The sequence below is a fragment of the Rhodnius prolixus genome, unplaced genomic scaffold, assembly GCF_049639745.1.
Source record: "Rhodnius prolixus isolate KJV_2025 unplaced genomic scaffold, Rpr scaffold_2, whole genome shotgun sequence".
Classification (NCBI taxonomy): domain Eukaryota; kingdom Metazoa; phylum Arthropoda; class Insecta; order Hemiptera; family Reduviidae; genus Rhodnius; species Rhodnius prolixus.
The window spans coordinates 5038838-5063397 of record NW_027411592.1 but is presented as its reverse complement, the minus strand read 5'-3'; the positions used below and the strand labels follow the sequence as shown (position 1 = coordinate 5063397).

The window sequence follows — 24560 nt, the reverse complement described above, 5'->3', positions numbered from 1 at the left end:
GTGAATCTGGAGTCTAGGACAACGCCCAGATGCTTAACCTCACCCGACACGGCCAGAGTCTGTAATGGATTTATATCCGTATCTCTCTCTTTAACTTAATTAAGATTTCCAATTGGCGCGAAAATTCATAGGGCAGAAACGCTTCTGAGAAAAGTATAATGCACAATATTGTCCAAATATCCTTCCAGTCTTGCTGTTTAATGCCAAAGAGAGATTTCATAAGCACTGGCAGATCTTCCTGAGAAAGCCAGTTTGTTTAGGCTTCGTTTTAAGGTCAACTAAATAGGTTTACGATTTCCGTTTAAAAGTGGTATTAGTCTGCTAAGAATCGTAATTTTCCTACTCCCAGCTCCGGCCTTAAGATGTCGCTCACTATCTCAGTGTTTCCTTCCGACAATGTAAATCTATCTTTCTTTTCCAACAACAGCGCGTGGATACCCAGGTCAAAAATACGGACAGGAGGTCAAATCAGTGGGCAATTGGCAGAGGATCTGTTCAGCTTAGTTGATTGTATTCTTATCTATCTGTAAAAAAAGGCAATCATTCCCTAATGTTAAAACAAGTGTATATTTTCTTTCGTGTGAAATTAGTTTTATGAGCCTAAAGATTCATTTCTGTTACCTATATCGTCGGCTCTTGAGGGCAATAATGCATCTTTGAGATGTTTTTTAAAACTTTTTGTTGCAAAAATGTAAGGAGAGAATTTTTAAAAATAAAGAAAAATTAAAATAATAGGGGTTTGTTTTGTAAAACAAATAACTAATAAGTAATTCCATTTTTTATATATATAAATCGATAAGTGCAATAACATTTCCATTTTTTGTTTTCTTAATTTAATCAAATACTCATTTGGTAAACAGTAAGGCTCACTTATATTCATTTATTCAATATACTCCAACATATCACTGTGCTAAAAATCAGAATATCAATTGTACAATGTAACGTTTAAAAAATAAAAACATTGACTGAAAGCTCACGAGTTTTTTTTAAAAGTAATTTTTCATTTTTTCCGGATGTGTTATTTTAATTTTTATCATCAAGCGCTCTATGATTAACAACACTAAGCTATTTCTTACTTTAAGAAACAATTTAAATAATATTTAAGTAATACGTTATGTACTTACATGCTTAGATATTCGACCTTATTATTTATATTTACTTCAAATCAGTAACAGTACTTACAATTTACTATTATTGTGTAGCGGGGAGAAGGGTTTATTTTTCATTTATTAACTTCTGAAGTATTTCTCAAATTATCTTAATAAATTAATGCAATTAATAATTCGAATTACAAATATTACTTTTTTTGGTGTTATTTATAAAAAAAAAAGAAAGGAAACAATTTCAGGTCCAGAAAGTATAAGGGCATACATTTCTTTGTGGAGGGAGGGAAGAAGGATCATTTGTTTACTCATTTAATTTACAACATCAAGATTATCTGATAATACAAAGTTTGTTTTTAAAGTTAAGTGATTAACAATGTTTATTAATTCTTATATATATATAAAAATTTGTGTGATAAAACTTCCGACTCACTTACTGACTAAATTAACATGGGTATAATTGTGACATTGATGGGAGCAACTTTACTGGTAATCCTTATATCTGTAACAACCTTCCTAATTTCACATTTAAATTAGTCACCCTTTCAGATTACTTATACATAGATGTCTCAGACCTGTACTTGACTACACTTTTTAATATTGTAATTGTAATGTTTTTCATTATTTTTGTATACTCTTACACCGTCATTATTCTAATATCATTCATTTACTCACAGTAGTGGGCTCGCAAAGTTTTTTTACTTATCCTTCTTAAATATTACAAAGAATAATTTGTATAGTATGTAACATCTCTTTGTCCTGAACTAATGTTAAATTTTTAACTGTGAATTTAATTTCTGTAGCTTTTAATAAATTTAATGATTCAATTAATTTGAAATAAGTTAATAAAGAATCTGATAGAATTCTAAGGCAAGTAGGTAAAAAATGGATGCATTAGTACCTTTGCCTTTTAATATGCATTTCCTGAAATACCATTAATCAGCTTCTTGCAAGTTATGCCTTTTTTTCTTAATTCTTACTCGCCAGTTCAACCTTGACAGGAAGGAGTGTTGAAATTAGGATGTTATAATTCTATCTCCATCCTATATCTATCCCATCCTGGGTGCTATTGAAGCGCTTGTCTACATGCAATCATCTCATCTCAAAAATGGTTTTGAAATGCCTGGTTGACTAGTGACTTGGGCAAGGAAAATAAATTCACCTAACTTTGGTGCCGGTATATTGACTTATGTAAAAGAAGAATCTAACAACCTGCAAGGTAATCATCTCTTCTGAAGTCTCGGCTTCTTGGTGCTGTGACAAGCTCCTCAAAAAGGAGCTCATGAAACAGGAAAAAGGTAGCAGAGCTAAACTACAGAGTGACCTCCCAGTTCTTAGACAGATAGATATCTGTATGGGCGATTGAACCAAAAACAAAAAAATATCAGGCATGCTAGGAAATGAGAAGCGTAAGCGTTTGCTGTGTGACAGTTTCCTTATGGAGCATTGCCATCTGGTAGTTTTCTGAACAAACTGAGCTAAGGAAGTGTAAAAGAAAGAGGTACTCCAATAAACCTCATAAAGATGCTGCAAAGATTTAGATGCCCGTGAAGTTACCACGTGTTGGAGAAGGAGGTGCAACGTGAAAGAAATAATTGAATAAATAAAGTCAATTTATTTATCAAGAAAATTTGACCCTCGCAAATCGCCGGTAATGATCCAAGAGTTAATGATAAAAGAAGTAGGGGTACCAATAAAAAAAAATTGAAAAATAATAAACAGATAATGATTTACCGAGAATTCATAAGTGATTCGAAAGAGTAACTGCTTTAGATATGTGATAATAGAAAAGATAGCAGCTAGGAGCGTTATTATCCATATTGGTCCCTCCATATTTCACAATTACCGAATAACATTTTCAAGGCAAAAGCTTATGTATAAAATAACTTTTGCCCAACCTTAAATACTAAACTTATGTCTAATCTTTGGTTTGTTTAGCCGATGAATCTCTTTTTTAAAAGAGATTATCTAAATGCAAAAAGAGACTTTTAATAATGGTAACACAAAACAATGAAAATTTTAAATTAATACAGAAAACACAAATCTAAGAGCGCTTATTTCACAATACATTGTAGTGCAGTTGTGCAGAGAAAAACAATTTTTCACTTTTTATACATTTTTTTCAATTGTTTTTTGGTTATTATTGAGCTGTGCTTTGACCTATCTACACAAATTATTCGCAATTATGTACCACTAATTACACTATGAAAGAAACGAATAACAAATTTTGAGATCAATTACCTCATGGATTAGTCGGTTTTTTCTTCGTCTTTTATCTTCTTTTTTAAAAAATAATGCAGAACAGGACCAAGCAGTGAGAATACTCTTCATTGTCGGCTCTAATTTTCCGTTGAGTTAATATTTTTTTAAGTTTAGGATGATAGGGCGATGACAATTATTTTCCAATTCAGAGACACAGTTTGAGGATTATCTTAGTCAAGCCCATTTTCTTTTGAACTTGATCAAGTATGGAAGCATGTTGATTGAGCCCGCAAGCTCGGAATCGTATAAATGTTTTTCGTACAGATAACTTGTTTTATTTTCACAACCCTTTACGGTACATCTTTGTATACAATTTGATATGATGTGCCTAGATGAGAACCAACATTAATTTTTTGCGAGAACGACAATAAAGAAACAAAATGTTTTAAATTGATTAACCTTGCTTAGTTCGTCTCTGAGAAGCAGACTGCCACAAAACAGCTTGTGCTCAAAAGTTTCCGCAATCTCCCCAATTCGAACGAGTGATCTACACCTCCTCGGATACACGGCCGAAACCAATTAGTGAAATGAAGTGCCTAATACAGAAAGATCCGTAAGTATTGATAGCAAGTTACCTTACAACAAAAATAATGGCACGAATAGTCAAAGTTGAGGATATAAGAAAAAGAAAAGAATGCTATCTAAACTGAACGAGGTTTCATATCTTTTTTTCCCTCGCTGTAGGACCCGATTGGCCTTTGGTCTCTGCCCCATGTAAAAGTTATAAAGTAAGGTAAGTTTTATTTTTTCTTGCGGGGTATGCGTCCAATTATCATATAGGTGTGAATAGTAAACGTACTTGACTATCAATTTCTCGTTTTAAGCATTTAATAAAATTCAAGGCCTAGAACGAGAATTAAATCTAGAACCACAATTCTTATTAGCTTTGCGCTTCTAATCGCTCAGTAAAAAGTGGAGCCTCCGGCAATGTCTAAACAGTACAATATGTGCTATATCACCTTCCCGATCCTGCAGCCACCTAAACATGGATCTTGCTTCTAAGCTATCTATCCTTATTCTAGTAAATGGTCAGCTAGTCTAATTTCCCCACTTTAGCCGACATGAAGTCTGTTTTCCCAATTAGTTTCATAAATCCTCATTTTTGTGGAACCAATTATCGACCGGACAATACGTGATTCCAAAACGGTCCTCACCTAGCAATTCAGCCACTTTTCTTCTGCGATCGTCAGAGTTCAGCCAACTGCTTAATCCTGTTCAATAAACAGATTCCCCTCGAAAAAAATTTTGCTAAGCGTAACAATGCAAATTAAAGAAAAAAAAAGAAAAAGAAGAAGTACTTTCTTAATGCCTTCAATTAGTCCCAAAGAAATTGCAGCGAAAGACTATTTCTTCTTAATCTCGAAAAACCTACAGAAATGCCAGAGTTACATGCCAGAAAAGAACAATTCTGTTTGATTATTCCAAAGGTTCTGCTCTTCACCACTATGTAAACACATTTTCTTTAAGCATATTTCCAAACTGAGTATGATCAAGACTCAACCATAAACATATCCAAATTAATAGTTATGTAAATATAACTTCAATAAAAATGGAGAGAAAATATTGAAAATTGAAGATTACTTTACAATTCTCGAATTATTTTTATTTAAAGTTAGGTCAGCAGACTGACGACTTTCTAGAAATAAAACCGAATGAAGAGTATTCATAATTTAAAATCAATGTTATAATTAGAATAATAATAAAAAAATAATTAAAATCACAATTCTGGAAAGAAGAGAAGAGTGAGAGAGAGAGAAATACACTCCGCTTTATAGTACAATAGTATGTTAATAGGGAAATAAAATATTCTCAACATTTACATAAATAAAAAATAGAACATTATATAGCAAACTAATTTTTTCAATTTTTTCTTACGACTATTATTTTTTTCTTTTGGCAAAGAGGAAAATGTGGGAGAAAAATTTCTTAATATTATGTTAAAAAATACTCTTAAAAGACTATAAAGTTTGCCTTATTTGGTTTAGGCATAATTTTAAAAAAGAAAAAATCTTATGATTATAATTTATTACCTGGATTTCCTTTAGGCTTTAATATTAAAATGTTTTCTTAAATTTTTAGAAAAATTAATATCATATTTACAAATGAAAGTGTACTTAAAACTCGAAAACGAATAATTAATACAGAGATTGTAATTAACAAAAAAGTAAAACATCACAATTATTCGATGTAAAAAAGCATTATATATATTTATATTTTATTTGCTGCTACATACTTTTTTTTTCTCTAAAAATTACAATTAAAAATTATATTTGACTCTGGAAGCTTGTACTTAGTTTTGACGTTTAAAGAGAAGTGAGTAAATAATTTTTTTATTTATTATTTTTTTAAATGAGTATTTTATTTTTAATTTATAATAATGTATTGTCTTTTATTAAATCTTTTGTAACAGGAATGTATTTTTTAAGGATATAATTGTGGAGAAAAGGGTACTGGCGGTTTTTATTTATGAGTTTTTTTTTTAAACTTAAATTATAAAAAATAATCTTCATAAAACATTCAATAAGTTACGCAGTAGCAGTTGACAAAATACTCATAACTACTTGTAGGTCACAAATTGTTTAAGGTCTTACGGCGTACACTTTAGTTGAAAAATTGGTACAAGTAAGGAAAAAATTAGCTTTAATTTTTGGATCATTTATATAAATGAATACAGCAAGAGAACTATCGTTGGGCGCAGTTTTATTTGAACGAAACATGGTTAAGAGTTAACCAATCTAGGCAACCAAACGGCTTGGCTTAGATGAACCGTGTGGATTCAGAGTCCATCTTAAAGTCTATTTGCTACGTTGAGCTATTTATAAGTGTGAGATTGATCAGTAAAAAGAAGTCAAGTGGTCTACAAATAGATACATAAATCTTCGTCAACATTAAACTTGAAAACGAAATGACTTAAAAGGGGAATTACATTCATTCTTCAATATTACATACAATCAGTATAAAATGACTATTTCTATTCATTGAAAAAATAAATTATACGATTTGACGAAACATAAATTGGACTGCGGTTCATAGATATCATATACAATGAATATATTTAACTTTAAAAAAAAAAGAAAAATATTAAAACTGCTCAGAACTCTTCTCTCCATACAAAGACAGGGTTATATAAAATTACATGTCTCCAAAAATACCAGCAAAAGTCTTTCTTAAGTTTTTCATTGTATCTTCTGAATCTTCCCCTGGAGCGCCTGTTGACTGGGCGGATGTAGAACTCTGTCGTCCAAATGCAGGACGTGCAGCTGTCGCAGGTGGAACTGCAGTCTGTCCTCCAGCTACTCCGGATACTGAGCTTACCGTGCTCGATTGAGAAGCTGCAGACAAACAATAAGTATAAGCTTGCAATTGGTGGCTTAGTTTTTCATTAATAAAAGCTTCTTTTTTTATTATATACGAATATAAAGCGTACAAGAAAAGATCCAAATAATGGCTTTGATATTGTAAAAACATAAAACGAGGAATTTATTGTGACTTTTCGTCTTTAGTTATTCTATTCACCCACACATCATAATATATGCGATATATATAAATACCATGCGTTAAAAACATTTCCGGTAATAACTAATTTCGAAAATTTGACAAGAATACATATTTCCTCTTACTAGAAGAGAAAATAATTCAAAGTAAAAGAAAAACAGTATCAAAATATTTCAAATTTGTTCTATCATTCCTTCAGCAACAATAAAGTAATATATATTTTTAATTTTCTCACCTTGAGAATCTCGCCTAGGTTGGGGACTAGGTCCAGAAGGAAGATCTCTAGATACATCGTCTTCATCAACATTACTGGACACAGAAGATCTGGAAGTAGCCTTTGTCATGCCCGGGACAGGAGGTCGGAGTACGTTCTAAATGAATTTACATTTACTTAGAATTTTGTGTTGCAAAAATTATGCAATTACATGTTAATATAATGTTTTCTTTTTGCTTAAAAGAGTAATTATGTACCTGCATCTTTTGACAAACTAGATCAGCAATTAATCTTCTATCTTCTTCTTGTGAATCACCCATTAGACTTAATGCACAATCATTCACTTCTATTATAGCTTCTCTTCCATCACGGCCAACTATGACTTCTAAAGCACACATGTCCAATCCTGAAAAGAGCTCTGACACAGCATCTATCCAGCCTGTGAAAATTATCACCGTGAGAAATAATTTATTATTATCACAATTCTCGGCATTACAATATCTTCGTTTTTATGAGAACTTTAATTTTCAGATAAGAATAGGATATACTAATCTAAAGGACTGTGACAGGCAAGACAATGGCGATGATTTGGTTTTGAAGTTCATTTTCATATTAATCCACATAAAATTACGTTAATCTTCCAAAAAGCCTAATTCCCAAAGTTATCGAGGAAATTTTACCAAAACCATTTCAAGTACTTTATTCAAAGATGAACAAATTACAAAAGAGGGATTAGTAGATTTTCTTACACATTTCTTCTAGTTTCTAATTGTTTCTATCGCCCTCTATAACCTTCAATATGTACCCCAATTGCCTCGAAACTGCTTTCATCCTTAAAGAGCCGCAGTAGATGAAAAAAGTGAGAAAAACAGGAGGAAATCATTAAACTGAGGTCTATAGATTCTTTCAATTATTTCTTTAAAAATCTGTAATTTATCATTTTGAAAAAACATCTCAAAATTTTAAACTAAAAATCAACTCAGAATCAAAATCGAAAATCTGCACTTTTTCTCCGCAAATTTTCTTACTAGAAAGTAAAATACACTAAACTAAGCTACATTTTATTTGAATTTCATTAATTTCTTTTAAACTTACCCTTATACCTATCCAGCATTTGTATTTGTTCCAACATTGCTGATCCAGTATTGGTTTTCCAATTTCCTGATATTGATTTCCTCCTAGTATGTAGAATAAAAAGTTTTATAATAATTACTTTGACACAAAATAATATCATTAAATGAAATGGATGAGTTAATTTAATTTAACTAGTAAGATGCACAGTAGCTTAACACTTTGTAATAATTGATACTTCCAAATATATCTACTGAATCTACATATTTTTGTTTATTTAAATATTCTGTGCTTGGTCTAATAACTTCGATTTTGGAGTAACAAAGGTTGATTAGGAATTAGCCTATTAGAAATTTGCCAATGAATGAGGTGACTGTAAATTTCTCAACTACCTCAGCAGAACCAATGTATGTTATGGAAAAATTGGTTCACGTAGAAGAGTCAGTAAGTACATGATATTAGTCTAAGGTGCACCTTAAACGCAGCCTTAAACTTAGTGACACCTCATTCCCTCATGAAACAGCTGCTTCTCTCCTTAAACAGACTACAAGTAAAGGCAACAATTTTTTATTGCGTTAAAATGGCGCTAGATATTTTTTTTAGGGATAATGAATCTTATGAATATAAATGCTTGTGACAAATTGATTTTTAATATAATCCCCGCCTCCCCGTAGGGGGAAGTGGGTTAGCCACTTCTTCAGGGTACTTGGCGTCCCTGCGGGCATCCCATCCTAACAACATGAACATGAGCAACATACACTGTAACAGCCTAAAACATTTACATAGCACAAAAGGGCTTAGTGTGGCATATACCCACTGCTAATCATTGCTTCTGTCCCTCCTTTGAACCTGTCTATCCCTCTCCAGGACCCCCGGACCACTATCCAAGTTGTGATGGGGACTCGTATCGAGGCTGAATCTGTACAGGGTAGTAAAATATATGTGTGGTAACGATCACTTTGGGGCACCGGGCGAAACCCCGAAGTAATGTTGTCTTCCTGTGGTGGTGAGTGTCTGCCACCTCACGTGGGACCAAAAAATGTATACAAATAAAAAAGAAAAAGAAATTCAAAATCACCAGCTAGGAGTGATCCTAGGCTTCTGAGAAAGGCACGCTGTCTCGGTCTGAACTTAAGGGTGGTAATGTGCCAGACCTAAAGAGGGATATGGTGAGACCCTAGGAGAGCGTTCCTGGATGGAAACGCTGATCCTACAGAAACAGAGGCTCTTGCTGAGGTCCCCCAGAAACTAGGTTCATGAAGCTTCTGCACAAGGTGGGGCTTATTAGCTCGCAACCGCTGTGCAGATTGTGTCAGGAAGAGGAGGATAGAGCCGAGAGTCCCGTCCCGCTTTTTAGTAGTCTTATCTAATCCGCACCTTGTTTTACAATAGATTTTTTGTATTGTATTCAAGAATCCTGCATTAATAGTACATAATTACACCATTTATTTCATAAAAACTTACATGAATGCCTTGTAATTTTGTCCTATTTTCTGTATATGTATGTCATATTTGGAATCTACGTATGGTTCGCATGTGCAATATGTATTCGCAACGGCTACGATAGATGCTACATCCTGAAAATCCGAATTTGTCTCCACTTTCATTTTTCCTAAGCCTGAATGCGCATGCCCTATCTTTACTACTGCTGGAAGTTTGCTAGATGTCATCTGCAAAAAAAAAAACGTAACTTATTAATTTTTCTATTCCCTAATTTTTTTGTATATTTGACATTTATATTTATATATGGATAAAATGTCAAATTAAAGAAGGAGAGTTAATCTACTTATAAAGAAAAAAAACTCGCCCATAGCGTGAATCCTTTGAATTTACATAATGAATTCTTCAGTTACTTCGTTGGGTAGCACATAACTCCATTAGGCTATCGTTTCAGTTAAATAGAAAGGACCAAATTCAGCGATAATGGTTTAGCATGGATGAACTCTAACAGCATAGGTTTAAATAAGTTAAAATTTTTGATAACTGTATTATTACTGTTGGAAGTTTTCATTGCCTTCCAAGAAATCAAGTCAGTATCGTTTATCGAAGAATAACCGTAAGTAGCTTATAGACGAGTTCAGCGGTCGAAATGAAAATTTAATTCAATACATTCATATTAAACATAAATGAGGCAGACAACAATTTGGTTGTGGACTTGGGCTGATTCCTTTCATTTCGTTGGTATCAGGATGCTGAGTAGTTCAGGTATGGCCTGATTTGATGTCCTAGCTCTCTTAGTTGTACATATTTTCTTAAAATAAATAACTTGGTTGATTGATGTTTGGTGAGCATAAGGCCAGAAGCCCTCCCCTTAGATAAATAATGTTGCTATCTATCTATTAATAGTTTACGATTTAAACAAATAATTTAACAGACCTACAGGAGCGAATGGACCAATTTATGGCATTCTGTAAAGATGTTATTTTGGTGAAATAAATTTTTGTTTTTATCAAAAAGTAGCTCATCACAATGAAGTTTACAAAATCATACATACCATTTCCTTAAAATTTGGATAGAATGATTGATCGATCAACGGGAAATTCTCTTTTCCCATTTTCTTTTGTAAAGAAATCAAATGTCCAAATACCCATGGTTTATCCTGTAATCATTAAAAAATTCAAAATTATTTGATTCAATTTTATTGTTTGAATAAAATGAGTACAATCATATTAATGATATAGCGAAAAGTTTACTTGAAAATTATATATAGCTGAAAGAGTGTTGATACTAGGTACGCCACCATATTTGAGACCAAGCAGTATTGATTTGTAATCTTCACCGGCGTCTCTAAGATTCTGTCGAACAAGTACGAAGTCAGGGCGAAATGATCTGCAAATATTTCAAATTTGTGAACAATAGTGTTTTTTGATCCAAAAAATGAAAACTTCAGCTTTCCTAAATGCCCCAACTTTCTTTAAGAGACGGCCTCCCACCTGCTCATGCGGTTGCGCTATGAAACCTTTGGAACTTTGAGATCAAAGGAGATACGTAGCGCCAAAAGAATTATTAGAGAAAGTCGTCAACCTCTTTAATAGTGGAGGTTTTGTCTACTAGATCCAGAAAAGGGGAAGGCACAATAAATCTCTTGTGGCTGCCACGGTGCCGTGGGGTATAGGTTCCGTCCTTTTTCTAATTCTAATTCTTCAAGAAATAAAAAATGATAACAAACCTCGCAACTCTAGTACCGTTTCTTATGACAGCCATGTTCACCAAAGTTCCTTGCTCAGAGTTTGCAATAAGAGAAAGCTCCCGGAACTCCGCTTGTTCCACACGAATATCATAATCTCCATGTATACGTCGCACTCTGAAATACTTAGACCTAAAATCAATAACAAAAAGTTTTTCTCTTGGATTATTTGATAAGATTAGTTTTTTAAAATGTTTATTCTGATTATTTTTGTTTGGATGCGAGAAGACAAAAGTTTCTCTTTCTTTATTTCAGATATAATTCTGAATCATAACTAATTATTTTCCTTAGAATAATATTCTTCAACTTTTTTTTTCGATACATAACATAATTTGAATGATTTAATTAACACGATTTTTTAAATATTTTTATATGAGGTTTTAGATTTTAAATACTTACCAATCTGTGTTCTGATCGTCAATTACTAATAGCGTAAAACATCGATCTTTATTGTAAGCCGGCCTAGCGGTGGACACAGCAGCACCTATTATCAGAGGAAGTTCAAACTTGGTGAGACTTATGACAGCCAAAATAATATAAATGCTCATTTTCCTTCTCTCCATTTTGTTTTTTGTTTTTTTTTAAATAATAAGTTGAGATTTATTACTTATAGCTTACGTAGTTAAGAGATAACTAATCGGTTTCAAAGTTATTTAATAGTTTAATGTATTATAATTTAAAATTAATTTTTATTATTATACCAATTAAACTGGCTCCTTGTTCTTTAGCAGCTCCGGTAAGAGATTGCACCCGCTGGAGTAAACTCTCCCTAGTTTTGGCTGGACTAGATGGTGCAGAGGTTGTCTTAGGCCCTCCGCCTGGACGGGAAAAGGACAGCGAACTTGGCGGCGGTGGTGGTTGTGCGGCCACTGTTCCACTGGAGTCCGGCATCCCAGTATTCCCAGGCGGGGGCTGTTGGGAACTAGGAGGTCGATCACCTTCTGCTGGGCCGTCGTCTAGCTCGGAAGAAAGATCTCCCGAGCTAAACCTATGCGAGGTCAAACTGATAAAAGTTGTTTTGACCAATTACTGAAAATACTCATGCAGATTTACAAAAAAATAAATTATAACTAGAAAGATCCAACAAAATCCAGCCCTCATTCTTGTAACATGCCTTCTATGCATTGATTTCAACAATGGATTTCAAAATAAAAATAATATGCTACTAATGTATGTACTTACAAATCAGACAACTCTATGTTTTTATTCTTTGCAAAAACTACATGCACAATAAATTTTTGAAAGATTAATTACATTATAATTAAAAATATTCTTAAAAATTATTGTCTAATTAAAATATTGCTACAAAATTCTGCAATGAAAACGTTTTTATTTTTTAAACCTGAACACCAGTTTCGCATAATGAAGGAATGCCCCAACAATTGAATGAAACTAGGAAAGGGTTTAGATCAGAAGATAGCGCGCTGGAGAACCCAGTTTCAAACTTTGTTTTCCTAGCAGTCTCCACAGCTTGAAAAGAGCTTTTTCTGAGAATTCACAGTTGCACCTCCAATTAAACTTTATTGCACACAGCTAACACACTTGCTTGCTTGAGTAGGACTGAGAAGCTATTTTAGATTGGCAAATTGTTGCAAAGGATATTTCTGCTAATATAGTTGGTAGGAAATTAAGCAAACCACCTTCTAACGAGGTTAGGAGCTTGTACGATACCATTTCTTGGTGTTATCAGAACGTGACGTGACCCAGATTCTCAGAAGAAATATACATACGTCAGAATGTGCTGCCCGGGAAAATGCTTGGCCAAGCTGCCCGCCTCAGCTAATTAAAAATTTAACGTTGCATAAATACCTGCAGAAACCCACATTTATATGAATGAATGATTGATTCAGGATTGATAACTAAAAGAAAGCATGACAATCACAGGCATAGACAATCTAAATAGCCATTGTCTTCTTTGTGTTTTTGCAGTCTCTTTGTTTTTCTCAAAAAGATCTAGAACGTTGGCATCGTACGAGCTTGTTGACTAAATTAGTAGAACAAACCTAGTGGATTCTAGTTTCACTTAGTTTCAAGCGCACTACCACCGTTCTTTCAAAGACTTTGGACAACATCGGGGATATTGGTGTATAACTGAACAATAGCTCCGAAGACTTATTAGATTTTATAATGGGTGCTAAATCAGCCTTTGATGTAATACATTGATTAGACCCGACCAGTTGAATGAGGTCACCGCAGCTCTAGAGTATTCAGTAGCGCTGTATATCGGCGTTTGTAAATTACTTTGTGTGTAAGAAAGCTAATCAAATGATCTTATGGATATTTTCAAATTATTAACGTTGAGAAAGTTTCAGTGGATGAATATTATATAAATATCGACTGAAAATTATTAAGATAATCCCACAATATAAAAAGGCCCGCACGCACAGCTTGAAATTTGAGAATTCAAAATTAAATACATTGAATCTTACATACATTCTAGAGTTCTTTAGCTACATCTACAATTCATTTGATAAAAAAAACCAATGAATTGATACTGTATACAAAATTTATTGATTTCATTTTCAATATTTTTAATAATAGAAAAATGCTTTATATAAGTACTTATTTATTGATATTATTTTTAACATTTGGAAGTTCATTTTAAACTTTTACAATAAACTTTATTTTTTAAAAGTGGCTGTAATAATTTTCTCTTGATATGTTTCCAGTCTAAAAGTTTTTATAAAGTAAATGGCAAAGAACACTACAACTATATCTATCTAGCCCCTTGCCATTCTAACCCTTATCATAATGTTGCCAACTTATTTTATGCCCTTTTTCCTTGATTGATTTTTTCTTTGTAAATTTACTTCGCTTGCTATAAATATATGTCATCCAACAGAATATATATATATTGTTACACTGTTGTATCTTTAAAGAGTAAATTTATAATTTACTTTATTTACTTTGGAATCGTAACCGACTTTAATGTAAGTATAAAATCTAATATGAAACACTCCTTCACTTTCTCTCCAGAATTCAATCGTTTTTATTTTTAAAGGTGTTTTCATGATTGAGGATTTCCTAGCTTAAAAATATCCTTTGCTTTTGTTTTGTTTGCAAAATATTCCGGTGTACTCTATCTAGACGCCAAATGTTCTCCTAATTTTAGGCTCGTCTCATTATTTTTCACCTCTTATTTCGACAAAAACTAGCCTATCAGACCCATTCAACTTTTCTCCTTTTTAAAGAGGTACGGCCATTTTAAGGAGAACAATACAATTTTCTTGGATACGATCGTTCACATCTCAATTTTTTCTTTTTCATTCTGGACTCTTTAGAAGCTCTCCACCTCTGCATCCTGATTATGGTGAGGAAACCTTTGGTAGGATAAGCCACCTATCTCTCCACGAAAAACCGAAGAAGGCATAAGAAATTCTCTGTGTGGAACCCATCCAGGACTTTTGTTTTTGTTCCAAAGACTATTTTCTTGTTCATAAAAGGAATTGTCACACTTATAGTAATTTTTTTTTTTTTTAGTTCCATTTCGACAGAATTAAACTTGGCGTATTAATTTAAATTGTTGGTAACTTGGTTAAAGCTAAGGCCTTGCCTAGAAGTTTTGATCAGAAATTCTAGCCTAATTTTTTAGATTTCTTGAGAAATGTGTTTTTAAGGGATGCAAAGGGTTGAATTGTGAGAATATTCTGAGAATTCTTGCTGAGGGATTTTGAGGAAGGGTAAAATAAATAAAGGGAAGCGAGTTGAACGGTCACTGATACCCAAAATAAGGAAGAAGAAGAATAGCAATAAGAAAAAGATGTGATAGAGTTTCACATTAGATTTCTTTTTTTTTTTTTTAATTTTTTGTAACATTCAGTTTATTTAATAAATTACACTTAAGTGTAACTTTTTTTTAAAAAAAGAAATAAGTAATGAGAGAATACATTTTTCAGGGGCCTGAAGATGAAGTACGAAAAGTGAGATGATGCACCATGTGAAAGAAAAAGAAGAGGTAGTAGACCAGGGCTAAATTGGATGGCAATATCGAGAAAGATCTGGCAGATTAGAACGAGATAAATATCTGGAGTAAACAAGCGTATAGTAGAGAGATTGCTGCAAAAAAATAGCAAAATTCTAATAGAAATTTGACTTTTCTAAATTTGACATCATACTGAATGCTTTCAGTAATCATAAGGTTCATCAACTGCGAGAATAAGATTCTTCAAACAATTCCAGTGTTGCAATAAACGTTTCCTCCGTTTTTATTTGACTAAAAATAAATAAATGTTTTGGACTGAGGCATGTATTTATTTGAATTTTATATTTCAGTTATAAAGGAAACCTGGCGTAGTCTGAGAGAGAATTCGCCGTTTGGGAAATTTCATTGCATATTTTACGACATCTAACGCTAAATATATTCCATACATAAAGTTTTTGTATCGAATTTCTAAACACCAATGAAAATGGATAGCACTTGAAATTCTGCCAATAAGACAAATAAAATAATAAACTCAAATAATAAAAGCAAATTGATACTATTGAAAAACTTCTATAGCTCATATCACAATAAATAAAGGAATATTAAAAAATAAAATTAAAAAAAAAAATCAAGTAATTTTAAAAAATATTTACCTCCTTTTCAGGTAGTTGACATTTGATGTGAAGGAAGCTTTGAAAGTTGAAAAAGCAATTTTGCCGGCTTATATAATAAAAGTTTGTTGAAAAGAAGACTTCTCCTTCTTTAGTTATATAAATCCTGAAATAGCTCTTGAACGCTATTCACTGGAGCCAATAATCCTGAAAGAATTGATTTGCAAAATGTACCATCATCATTTTTCAACTCTGATTTTGTTAGGGGTAGATCATAATTATTTATGATTTATCTTTTACAAATTATTTGCTCACAGATAATTAAAATGATAGAAAATAATGGCTTCTTTTTTGGAGGGACGCTGAATGGGTGAATAAAAACCAACAACTTATGAATAATGTGGAAAAAACACGAACGTCAGTTACGCTCACGAATTTACAGATTTTCCCATTAAAAGTACTGTCTTTAAGTGCACATTGCAATACTTCATTGCAATTGTTGATTCAAGATTTTTTTAAAGAACTAGAATTTCACCTTGAGAAATGTTTCAAAAAAAGTGAGATAGAAAATAGAAGTTTTAAGATCCTCCTCCTACTTCTCTCGGTGAAAAGAATGTTCTGTAGAAAATAATTAATTAATTTTGGGTAATTATAACCAGCAAAAATTATTTGGTTTATTATAGTTTCGGCAGAATAGTTTTTAAGGTATGGTATAGCTTTAATGGCAGACTGTATATAAGTTTAAAACGCGATATAAGAGACGAAATTGCAGACAGTTTAAGAATTATCCACTGATGATGCTTCACTTAATTATGGGCTATCACTTTCAGCGAGCAACTGAGAAAAGATAATTAGCTCTGTCCCGGAAGTTATGTCTTTTTTTTTTATAGGGTTTTATTAAATATGTAGCATAAAGAACCTTAAGATCGCTGGAATGAATGAAAGGTTGGAGAGGAATAACGAAGGATGGCGGGCTAGAAAAAGATAGAAGTGGCAATGAATCTCCATTTTTCTAATCAGCAGATACTATCGTATTAAGCAAAGAGATAGTTTATTCTACAATGTTAATTTAAAACTATTCACCCAGTAATTTCTTTAGAGCCTAAAAAATAAATTCACTTCTTTCTTTACCTACTTGTTTATCCTTGAGTAGTTTATGGTTTGCAACAAAATGAAAAAGTTGCACTTTTACTGGGATCTAAATCGATAAGAACCAATATAAATTCAAAAAACTATTGGCCTAATGTGGCCAATTAACAAACATAAAATTCAATAAACATAAAAGTATGTAATTGGAACATTGAGTAGAAGTTAAGTACATAAAATACGAAGAAAACGTAAAGACATGTCAAAATTTATGGAATTAGCGGGTTAAAAATCAAAGAGGAAGTTAGCTGACGGACAGGTACTGTAAAGTAAGCGGTTGAGGATATTTTGTTATTATAAGCCGCTGTATTCTGAGAAGGAGTCCAGAAGTCAGAGAGATGTGAAGAGGTCAGGAATGAGCAGATTTGAATTGAGAAGTGAAAGGGCTTTGGAAGTTGATTGGAAACTAGGGAAAGGCCAATTTAACGTAAAGTAGAGCAGAAATAGGTGGAGTAGCATATCAATGCTTGAACAGATATCTTTACATATGTTAAGAGGTGGACAATTGCCTTTTTGGAAAGTTAAATGTTACACCCAATTTGCCTACCATAAACTAGTCAAGACGAGATCAAACTAACTGACAGCTCTCTTTTTCTTAGAACCGTAATTCTACCTAGATTTATTTACTGCTGTACTTTTCACTAATGTTCTACCGTACCATCATAAAGCAACAGAAGTTTTGATTCAACCGGAATTGCTTTTTCATAGTTGAATATCACTGTAAAACTAAGTTTACAGTGAAATTATGTCTTTGTCAATAACCAAACCTTATAGTTTTGATGATTATAAAAAGGTTTATCACAAAGGCTAATAAATTCCGGCATATCACCTATTACTGTACCCGCCAGAGAACATTTCCTCTCTACTGCCATTCACGACCCTCAAATTACTCTACTGTTTCTCAAGTTGGAGTTTTTTACATTATCTGATTACTTTCAAAGTCATCACTTTCTGTTTGTGTCATTAGGCTTGAAGATGATGAATTAGCAAGACATTTTTTCCGCGTGATTTGCAGTTGGTCGTTGAACAATCAAGTCAGATGACTCACGCATATCAATTAGCGTACTCGCCATACCACAATCTTGGAATCTGCCTTCACCGTGAAAGAGTTTAACGAACGATCTAACTACACGCTACGTCGCTCTCCAATCTGTTCCCAAATATTTAATACATAACTTCTTTCACACTCAATTATCAGATTTACTTAGTTTATGAAAATAATCGTTTTCTTGATACTGAACTTTCAGATTTCTTGTACCTTAAGAATGTTGCAGAATGTTGAACTTCATGGAGCTTATCGGAAAAAAAACAACTTATTTCAAATCTATCCCAAATTTCACATTAGAGGAAGAGTCGTAATGATTACCAACATTTCTTCAGCAAAAAAAAAAAAAAAAACTTCCTGTAAAATTAGAAGTGTCGGTCTGGCTTGAAGGATTGTTAAGAGACACAGTTTCTTGTTTATCAACTTATCTAAATAAAGCTGAATTATTCCGACATTTGAATAGAACCCAATTAACGCAAAAAGCATAAAAAAGAGAATGCGGTAATCCAATTTCATATCTCTTCATTGCCTGTAAACATTTCAAACACTTCATTTTTTTTTTTTTTAAATTTCTCCAAAATTTGTTTCATTGTTACTTTTGGCTGGCCAAATTAAACCGGTACCATCGTTTAGAAATTAATGCCAATATCTATTGTAATATAATAAACTGAGAATGTTTCATTTTTCTTTGCCTTCTTATTGGAATAAATTTAAATTTGTGAAAAGTCTCTTATTGGATGAGAATGGGTAACACGCTTTTAGCAGCAAAAAACGAAAATTTAATGTTGTATAATATCGCCTAATTTCTCTTAAATTACATTTTTCTTCGTAACTGTCAAATCCTAACTTTTTTTGACTAAATGTAATTTTCTAAGAATTTTGGTTTTCAATTTAGAAATTTCTAAACTTCTTGATTATCTATGATTTTTTTTTATTTAAAAAAACCATCAGAAAATGTGATTAAAAACATGATTTACTGGAGAATTTGTTTTAATTTTTGAAAACCATCCCTCAAATAAAAACGATGATTTTTATTAATTCAGGAATCGTTGTTATCTGCTGTTTAGAACAGCTCGAACAAATGAGTGATTTACGATAACTAGATGGTTAATCGATGATTTTAAAATAAGTTTAATATTAAAATTTGATGCGGACTAAGTATGAGTATAAACATTTTTCTGACTTACCTGAATCTTTCCGCGCTTGACGGTTTTCAAATGTTTGTTGAAAATTGCCTTTAATATTAAGGATGCACTTGAGATTTTTTCCCGCTTTTCTGCTAGGATACTCAAGAGGTTGTGAATCTCTACAGCGTAATGCTACTAAGGAATATAGTCTACAACGCCAGGGGTCTTCTATTCCAGGAAGTTAGGAGCTGTAAAGTAACAGAGAAAGACGGAGAAAGAGAGAAAAAAAAAACGAAAAATGGAAAATAATTACTGTTTTAAAAAATAAATTATTGGGGTACTGTGCTAGAAGAAGGCGTACCTCTGTTCTATCAAGGACTAAACCTCTGAAAGTGGGCGTGACCACCAAATCGATAGGCCTTCAACAGTAATAAATCATTTAATGAGAGGGGCCGCCAACTGCTAGCATCTTATTTCCATTTTATATTTTCTTTTACTTATATTCAATTAAAAAAAAAATGTAAAATTTATTTCTAATTAAAAAAATATATATTTTTTTCTACTCACAGAACAATCAGAATGATACTCCTTCGGATTAATGAACACTCTTTAAAGCAGAAACACCCCCAGATCGATCACACCCCCGTGGTATGACGTCAGATTCGCCTCCGATCGTTTCGTTCCGTCCGACCGTGGCTCGGGGTTGTTGATCTTATCCCTTTGTCAATTTGCAGCTTCTTTCTTTCCTTCTCTCCTCTATAGTGTCTCTTGTTGCATCTTTTTTACCGTTGCAATGGCGGAGTGCACTTTATCTCGTGAGAATAAGCATTTTTAATAATTAAACTGAATAGATTTTCGGAGGAACATTTATCATACCCTTGTATTTTTTGTATTATATATTTATTAACAGTTTAGAAGCAGAACCCGTATTTCTCATAAAAAATATAATGCGAAAACAAACCCAAACACCATTCGACTTACAACAATAGATTTAATTATTGACAATGTTTGTTTAAACTTTTAACTGAATTTTTAGGTTTTCAATGTTAATATAGGGTACGAATTTTCAAGGCAGTATTTTTTATTCAACTCCCCACATCAATATCCTACATCAATATTTTCAGCATACTTAATTAGTTCAATCTGAAAAGTGTTTCAAATAAATGAAATTGAAGTAGAAATTTCAAACGAAAGTAAATCTATGAACTTCAAGTAAAAAACAACCTTTAGTAAAAAATGTGAAACATTTTCGAGAAAATATGGATAGGGAAAAATCAGTAAAATGGTCAGTAGTTGAACATTGACTACAATCTCAATACTAACCACTCTCCCAACACAAGAATAAAGTTCTAGCAGTTTGAGATGACAGCGTACTCTCGTTTTTATTTTTGCTATTTCGGTGACTTTTGCTGATTTATCCCAAACAATATTTATTTCTAAACACTAAGTTTTCTGGAACCACAAGCCACTAACGAAAACTCAAATTCGGCACGATTACCTCTTCAGTCAAAACAGAGCAAAATGTGGCATTCCATGCTTTAATTCACGCTGATCAGATAGGCCAGCTTCACAAAATGATTTCTTTTTTGTCCAAAGTAGGAATAATATAGTGCGCGATTTCCCAAATAGCCCAAACTTGACGATGCTAGTACAATTAAATATTTGTTTGAATTACAGATTTTCGGTGGAACCAGGATTCACAGTTTTAGCTTTAAACCGCAACTACTCTTGCAGACTTGCTGGAAGTGCTCAATTTGTGGACAATCTAACCAAGCGCACTATTGCTCAGCTCATCCTTCATTCGTTATTAAAGGAAAACTTTGCTAATTGGAACTGTAATCCAATCTGTAAGAATAAATAAATATTTTCAGTTTTACTTCAGAACATTTGAAAATGGAAGGAGTCACGTGGCGAGAAAAGGAACTGTGCCATTGATTAGGTGGTTAATATATTAGAATGCGAAGTACAACTTCACTGCGAGTGTGCACGTGATGGATATAATAAATGTAACCTCTTTGAAAACAACTTTTCCTCAGAAATTATTCTAAAATATATATACCATAAATTAAGCGCCTCTTACTTTATTGAATTTTCTTTTTTCCTTTAATCTTGCAACTCTGGATGACGTACATTTATTGCGTTTCTAAGGTTTACTTTTCAATTAACTCTTTTCTTTTCTCTTTATTAATTTATATTTATTAATAATGCTGTGACATAGTTTTTATACAATTTTCTTACCTTTAAAGATCAAAGCACATTTTTTCAGAATATTTTTAATTTGTTCTTGTTAAGGTCTATTATACAATCATATCTGCAGAATTAATTAAATTTGCCATATTACCTTTTATATATAAATATATAAAAATCTGGAGTAAATCGGTTATCCAGAATCCAAGTTTATTGCCCAAAGGGTAATAATGAAAGCAAAGAAGTTTATGTTTTCTGTCATCTCGCTCCTCGAGCTTGACACAAATTTAATTAAAATTTAATTTACAGGCTCCTAAAATACCCTTGAAGTTCCAATCTTTCGTGAAAATGTCGACTAATTAAAAAAGAAAAGTTGGCAGAAGTGCTGTAACTATGTTGCAGTAATGCTTACCTACATGAACATTACTTATATTTCTATTATCTGAAAAAAAAAGATAATTAGGATTTCGAAATAAATCTTCTTAACAAGTAAATAATTAGATAATTAGTTTGTTGAAAAGTCACTAACAGTTAGCAGAAAGGGTTTCAGACTAAGTAACAGGATGTAACTATTTAGAACGTCATCTAAGGTGTGGAGCTTCGTCATCTCATAAGTGCATTTCATTTTACTTACATTTTTAGTACTCTTTAATGTACTCTTAATAAAGAGAATCAATTAATTTAGCCTTTATTAAAAAGTAAACATTGATCCACAAAAACCATAATTTGGTTCATTATCAAAAGTAAGAAAATCATCCGTTCTTTACATTAATAAAATTCAGCTAACGTTTATAAAACGTGAATATTTCTGTAAATATGTCTAAACATAGGAGTTTGTATCAATCAATTTTTAAGAAGTTTCTACTATAACTGCTTAAAAATCGTTCTCTTAATGGATTTTATAATAGATTTAAAAACTTGTAATAGTAAAAGTAAAGGAAGTTACTCGTTTAAAAATCGAGTAAAATTTTCGTAGATGAAATGTGAGCCTTCTCATTACTCCAGAAATTAGATTTTCTAAACAATCATCATCCTTTGTTCTTGGCGTCTTCTTAAAAATTCTTTTACAAAACAGTAATCTGCTTTTGCTACTTCATTTGTAGGTCTTGTAGGATGTCTGACATCCGATGTTTCGAACAACGTAAAAACAGCTATTATTTCGAAAATCTCATTTTCTCTTTTTTAAAAACTAGATGTGAAAAAGAAAAGATTTGTTCCAAATTCTAAAGAAATTCCACTTAGTCGGTTATGAAGGCCTCATGTTTAAAAGCATGTTACAAGGTCAATATGAGAATGTTTGTTAAGTAGTTACGGCATCTTGTGAGAAATGTGCGCCCTTACAAAAACAAAAAAAAGTTTATGTAAAATAATAAAAAGAAACATTTTTATTATTAATTTAAAGGATGCAATCGTCTATCTTCCTGGTTAGTTATATAATCGAAATTTGGATTAGCTGGAGGAGATAAGTAAAAATTTTATATTTGACCGGTAATTCTTGATTTCGTTTTGGATTTTAGTATTTGTCGGAAGCGCCCATTAATTTGAAAAATAAAATTTAAGAGATTTTTTTAATCAGGTAATTTTCGCTCGTAATTCAACACTCTTATAAATGAATTCGGTAATGTGCTGGTGGCAGGGTCAGGGGAAGAGCTGAAAGGGGCAAGTTAGGGGGTGGTCAGTGCTTAACAGTAGAGGTAGCACCTAGTAGGGGATAGGGCCACGTCAATATTACCCAGTGAAGCCCTCTGTGCAATGTTGTGGCGAATGACCGCAATACACACATTTGCCCCCTTAAGCGAACTTGCCAACATGTTTTATAGCTGCCATTCCAGTCTAAAACAGAGATCATCTTTCTCTTCACTAGTTCTTCTCTTAAAGATGCAATTTTCTTCCGTCGCACAGCCCCAAATACTCTTGGGTCAGCCGAGAATGATGTTTCTCGAAGTGTAAAGGAAGTTGCTAATAATTGCTACTGGTATCTAAGAAAGCATTTAGGAACCAATTAATGATAGAGAAACTTCACCAAGGCCCTGCAGAACTAGAGTTCGGATTAACTCAAAGAAAAGACGAGACGCTAGGACCTTTTGAATATATGCAGAATCTATGTACATTCTGAAGCCCCATCATTTGTTTTTTTTTTTTTTTACTTATTACACTAATGTTCATTATATTAATTGTATTGCCCTGAGTTAATTATGGTTAAATTTGTTTTGTTGACAAAAACTAACTACTCTTGTACAATCAATAGCGAAAAGTTGTCTCCAGCCCGGTAAATACTGAGTGGCATGGAAATCCAATTAACCAGCAGCTGAAGCGCTGTGGACGCTGAAAAAGGGAAGTGATTGCGATAAAAACAGAAATTACATGTCGCTCTCTGATATTCTGGGTGTGAATGGCGAGTGAACAATGAAACTCTGCTAATGAAGTTTAAATTGGACCTTCATTTACATTTCATCTTTCTGAAATCAATATCAATGTTTTTGCCTTTTTTTTTTTTTAATTTAATTACTGCTGAAAATTAGTTACGAAATATTGAGAAAATTTCAGATTTTCAACTTTTTTGTTGGGTTAGAAACAATGTATTTTAAAAATAAACCAATAGAATGGTTATGTGTGATGAAAAGTGTACTAATTTTTTTTTTAAGGCGCGTCAACATCTGAGGACATTGTGCACTGCTGGCCTCCGGACAGTGTTCTCTTGTTACAGACAACACTGTCTATCATCGGACAGTGAGCTGTAAGAAGCTCCTAGGAAGAGAAAATGTAAGGGTCAGCGGCTGGATTTGAACCCGGGACCTCCGCGTGGGAAACCAATACGCTAACACTAAGCTAATCCCTTCCCTCTTTACTTGTTAATTTTTATTTTCTCTCATTAAAAGAGTAAAAAGAGTGCATTAAGAGAGGGGAATCATGCAGGTTTCAGTTTCTCTTTGTAGTCATCCCTGAATCTGAAAATTTCATAGTTCGAATAGGCATACATTTTTGACAAAGTATGCTAACTAAATGCACCACATAACAGAAGACATTTTTTCGGATTTCTCAAAAATGACTCCGCCTATTTTCTTTAAACTTATTGCACATGCGCAATAAGATGTATAACTTTTTGTTTTCCAAAAAATCTTTCTAAAGCCAATTCTGAAGGTAGATCAAGTGGATGTATTTTAACTTCTTAACAATTAAAAACGCTATC

The 24560-nt window shown here is 32.6% G+C and overlaps 1 protein-coding gene across 2 annotated transcripts; it reads right to left on the bottom strand.

Moving 5' to 3' along the window:
- Window positions 1–1867: 1867 nt before the first annotated feature.
- Window positions 1868–19879, bottom strand: Syn (synapsin). Of its 2 annotated transcripts, XM_074120638.1 has the most exons (13): window positions 19751–19879; window positions 19244–19431; window positions 15908–16072; window positions 12034–12320; window positions 11732–11816; window positions 11315–11464; window positions 10839–10974; window positions 10640–10744; window positions 9610–9815; window positions 8170–8252; window positions 7332–7513; window positions 7096–7231; window positions 1868–6697 (listed from the first exon to the last, which is right to left on the bottom strand). In XM_074120638.1, exons 4-13 carry the CDS (start codon window positions 12221–12223, stop codon window positions 6498–6500), a joined length of 1473 nt encoding a protein of 490 aa, XP_073976739.1. In that variant the 5' UTR covers window positions 12224–12320; window positions 15908–16072; window positions 19244–19431; window positions 19751–19879; the 3' UTR covers window positions 1868–6497. The 2 variants fall into 2 exon arrangements, with proteins under 2 accessions (XP_073976739.1, XP_073976738.1); XM_074120637.1 differs by lacking the exon at window positions 19751–19879 and having other exon boundaries at window positions 12034–12335; window positions 19244–19590.
- Between the last annotated feature and the right edge of the window lie 4681 nt (window positions 19880–24560).